This window comes from Portunus trituberculatus, chromosome 18 (genome assembly GCF_017591435.1).
Source record: "Portunus trituberculatus isolate SZX2019 chromosome 18, ASM1759143v1, whole genome shotgun sequence".
In the NCBI taxonomy this organism is placed as follows: domain Eukaryota; kingdom Metazoa; phylum Arthropoda; class Malacostraca; order Decapoda; family Portunidae; genus Portunus; species Portunus trituberculatus.
In genome coordinates, this window is record NC_059272.1 from 6,899,697 (window position 1) to 6,903,355 (window position 3,659).

Here is a 3,659-nt window from a genome sequence, read left to right on the forward strand (position 1 = left end):
TAGGAGGAAGGCATCACGACGGAGTTGTAGTGGTGGTACATTGGCCTCAGCCTCCATCCGCGCCACACGAGTGCAGCGCAGGGCTCCAAGACACATTCGCACACATTCATTCTGCAGTACATCCAGCCTCCTCAGTGTTGGTTCTGACGCAGACCCATACACCGGTAAGCCATAGTCTAAATGAGAACGAATTAAGGACTTGTACACCATTAATACAGATTTAACGCAATCGGCCTGTAGTTTTTCAACTCATTCTTACTCTTGTACCCTCCCTTATGCAGCAAAGTCACCCTGCATTCATTCCACATTCTGGGCACTCTCTCCTCCTCCCACACCTGGTTAAACAACTCAGTCATCCTATCAATCACAACCTCTCCTCCATTTTTGTACAATTCATAAGGTATCTCATCCGGCCCTGCTGCCTTCCCATTCTTCTGCTTCTTCACACATTTCTCCTTCTCCTCCCTGCTGATCCTTTCATTCAACTCGTCTGCATCCTTTCTCTCCAGTGTCACACGCCCTTCACCCACATCAAAAGACCTCACCTACAGCTCCAATCTCTTCCAAGATTTCGCGCTTCACTCTAAATGTTTACATCTTCGCCACGGGGTCACTATTAACATCTTGCTTTAAAACAAAATAATAATTCACACTACATTTAAACATATACAACTCATAATAATGTTACTATAAATACAATACATACATTTCTATTGGAATATACGTATATCATCACAGATCCCCATTTCCATGAAGTTAACTGGAATCCCATGTTTAATGCAAGTGGCCATCCCCTGACTACTGCCGTCACCACAACTGAGGGTGTGAGAGGTATAACCCCGCAGCTCAGGCACCCTTGGCCCTACCTCCTGTAAGGCAATAATGTCAGGCTTATGGAGAAGGACATGAGAGTGTAAGTCAGTGAAACGGGCATGTAGACCATTGACATTCCATGTTAGGATGCGGAAAGTCTTACTGTTCATTGCGATGGTGTTGCATCTGTGTCTTCAGGCTGTCCACTTCCTGTGTCAGGCAAGACATCTGCTCCATCAGCATCTGCATGGCTGCCATCAGATGTCCCTGACCTGGCTTGGGGCTGGCAGTCTTCAGATGTCCCTGGTCTGGCTTGGGGCTGGCAGTCTTCAGGTGTCCCTGGTCTGGCTCGGGGCTGGCAGTCCGGGCTGGGATTGGGCTGAAGCACCGCTTCTTCTTTTGGCTGACCAATGTCCATTCACCTGCATTATCCTCCTCACAGTCTGCCGCAGGTGACTTGCTCTCTGAAGCAAGGGGAGCAGGGGCCATCCCTGAGGGGCTCCGGAGCTGTCGTGTGGATCCCTTGACTGGCTTGGCGGGGGTATCCATCCTCGGTGTGGGTGCAGCAGCAATTGCACATTGCCCTGCAGCATTGTCCTTTTTCTTGGGTGGGTCGCATAGGCTATGCTGACACACGGCACTCTCTCCTTGGCCTTGCTGAGCACCGCTGGCTGGGGATGGGGTTGGGGCCACAGTGGAGGTCCCACTGCATACTGTGTGCTGCTGGTTCTTGAAGGCGGCAAACTTGGTACTAAGACCAGAGACTGTTGCAGTCAGGTTGTCCACTTTGGCGGCTAGTGCACTCACCACCGCCATTACCTGCTGGGCAGTGTCGGTGGCAGGCAGTTCCTGGGTGATGCCTGCCTGGGGCAGTGTTTGGAGGCACAGGGGGCACTGTAGCAGTGCGCTGCAGCAAAGGTGGGAACATGGCAGGTGTGGTTGAAGTGCCAGTGGTGGGGCAGGAAGGCTGGGACAGGTGAGGGGCAGCGGCCGAGAAGGAGGGCTTCGTCGCCCAGGCGTTGGTCTGGGGAGGTGGAGCCTGGCGGAACACAAGCCTGGGCCGACTCACCTCATCCGTGGTAGGCTCCCTTTGGGGCTGAGGCCTGACAGTGCAGAGGATGGAGTGGGCATTGTGGTCACCCCACAATTGCAACAGAGAGGAGGGATTTTGGTGCCCTCCTTGATCTTATCCAGGCACTGTGCTGACTTGTAGGGGCCAGCACAGTACCTGCAGCTAGGGGCAAACTGGCAGCATCACTCCTTGTGTCCCCAGCGACTGCAGTGGCAGCATAAGTCTGGTTCTGGCATGTATCGCTCCACAAGCCGACGTCCAAGGCCCAGGAGATGCACCTCACTAGGCACCTTACCTGTCACCACTCCCAACAGTTGGGGCCTTGCCATCTGCCCCACCCTCCTCTTCAGCCCCTGAAATCCAGCTGGTACCTCTATCAGGTTGACATTGATGTGGGTCGCCACACCATGGATAATGACAGGGTGAGTGCCCTCCTCGCCAGGACACTCCATAACCTGGCCCAGGAAGCCCTCACTCAACAGGGTGGCGTAAAAGGAGGAGTCAGTACTGACCGTTATATAGGGCTGGTTCCGTCCCTCCTTGTAGAGTGGCTGCAGGTCTGGATGTTGCTTCATCAAGGCTGCAAACCAGCTGAACAGCTCACTAGCCATCTTTCCATGGCCAACAGGGAAGAGCAGACGACGCCTTTGTTTACGATCCGAGGTGGCCGGGGCAGGTACATCTCGACAGGGAATCTGGTCAGCAGCAGCATTTTCCTGTTTTTCCTTGCCAGATGATGCAGGACGAGGCTCCTTGACAATCATCATGTCCTCTAGGGCTGCTACGCCTACCTCCACCTCAACAGTGCCTTCAACGAGCATAGTCCTTTGCGCTGGGCCCACGTGGGAGGCAGCAGGCTTTATTGTGGCGGAGGACACCACCAAACCCAGGCACAGACGCTTATTTTCTGGCTTCTTCTGGCCTATTTCTGGCTGGCAAAACGGGCCTAGACCTCCCTCAGTAGCCACTGAGTAGGCGTGATCACTCCAAACCACTTCTAATTACCGCTTGTAGGGGCTGCCACTCATGTAAACATGGAGAGTGATATGACGTCCTTCCAACTCAGCGGGGAGGACACAACTCGCTGTGAAAACATTATAATCTTTATCAGCATTCACCGTAGTCCCTAGTAAGACAAATGGTGCAACAATTGTGTTCCATATACAATACAAATGAATATCTAAGAAAAATTAGGTTATTCGTATATAAGATAAAATATTTTTTACCCCATTCACTCAGTAACACTTATTACTATCCAAGGGACAGCTTGCCTGCGAGACACAGTGGGGGACAAGGTCACGTGTCACGGTGATAGATACCTATCCCCCCCCACACACACACACTGCAAATTTAAGGATGAAAATTGAATATAGGAATGAAGAAGGATTGTCATGGAGAGAGAGAGAGCAATAAATGAGAGGTGGGTCAGGTCACACACTTGGCCATTCAAAATCTGGGTAAAACGTGGCAGCGGTGGAAGGCCTACTATTCCTTAAGGAGACCTGCCACAAAGCTGCATTTAGATTGAGTTAAATGCAAATAATTGGACCAAATATCTGAGGGCCAGGCAGCACTTACACAACTGTACATAGACAAGCTCCCACTTTAATTGCCAACTGTAGCAACAAAAGGAGTCAATATCATCAATTCTTTCTTTGGCTGTGCATAGTTTGTAAGGGATGCTAGTTTGATTTCCAAACTTATTACAATATTTGTTAGATGATTTATTGTACATTTGCAGACCACCATGTAGATTTCAAAACTACTTATTAGT

General features: G+C 50.8%; 1 protein-coding gene across 1 annotated transcript; it reads right to left on the minus strand.

Moving 5' to 3' along the window:
* Positions 1 to 979: 979 nt before the first annotated feature.
* Positions 980 to 1,944, minus strand: LOC123505353 (predicted GPI-anchored protein 58). Its single transcript, XM_045256570.1, has 3 exons — positions 1,883 to 1,944; positions 1,236 to 1,720; positions 980 to 1,104 (listed from the first exon to the last, which is right to left on the minus strand). Exons 1-3 carry the CDS (start codon positions 1,942 to 1,944, stop codon positions 980 to 982), a joined length of 672 nt encoding a protein of 223 aa, XP_045112505.1.
* Between the last annotated feature and the right edge of the window lie 1,715 nt (positions 1,945 to 3,659).

Bases quoted from the DNA above. Each gene is read 5' to 3' on its own strand.
- LOC123505353 (XM_045256570.1), bottom strand. From the start codon at position 1,944: ATGCCCACTCCATCCTCTGCACTGTCAGGCCTCAGCCCCAAAGGGAGC. The intron at 1,721-1,882 runs GTGAGTCGGCCC...CCTTTGCTGCAG, and splicing joins GGGAGCCTACCACGGATGAG to CGCACTGCTACAGTGCCCCC. The intron at 1,105-1,235 runs GTGAATGGACAT...GGACATCTGAAG, and splicing joins CTGTGAGGAGGATAATGCAG to ACTGCCAGCCCCAAGCCAGG.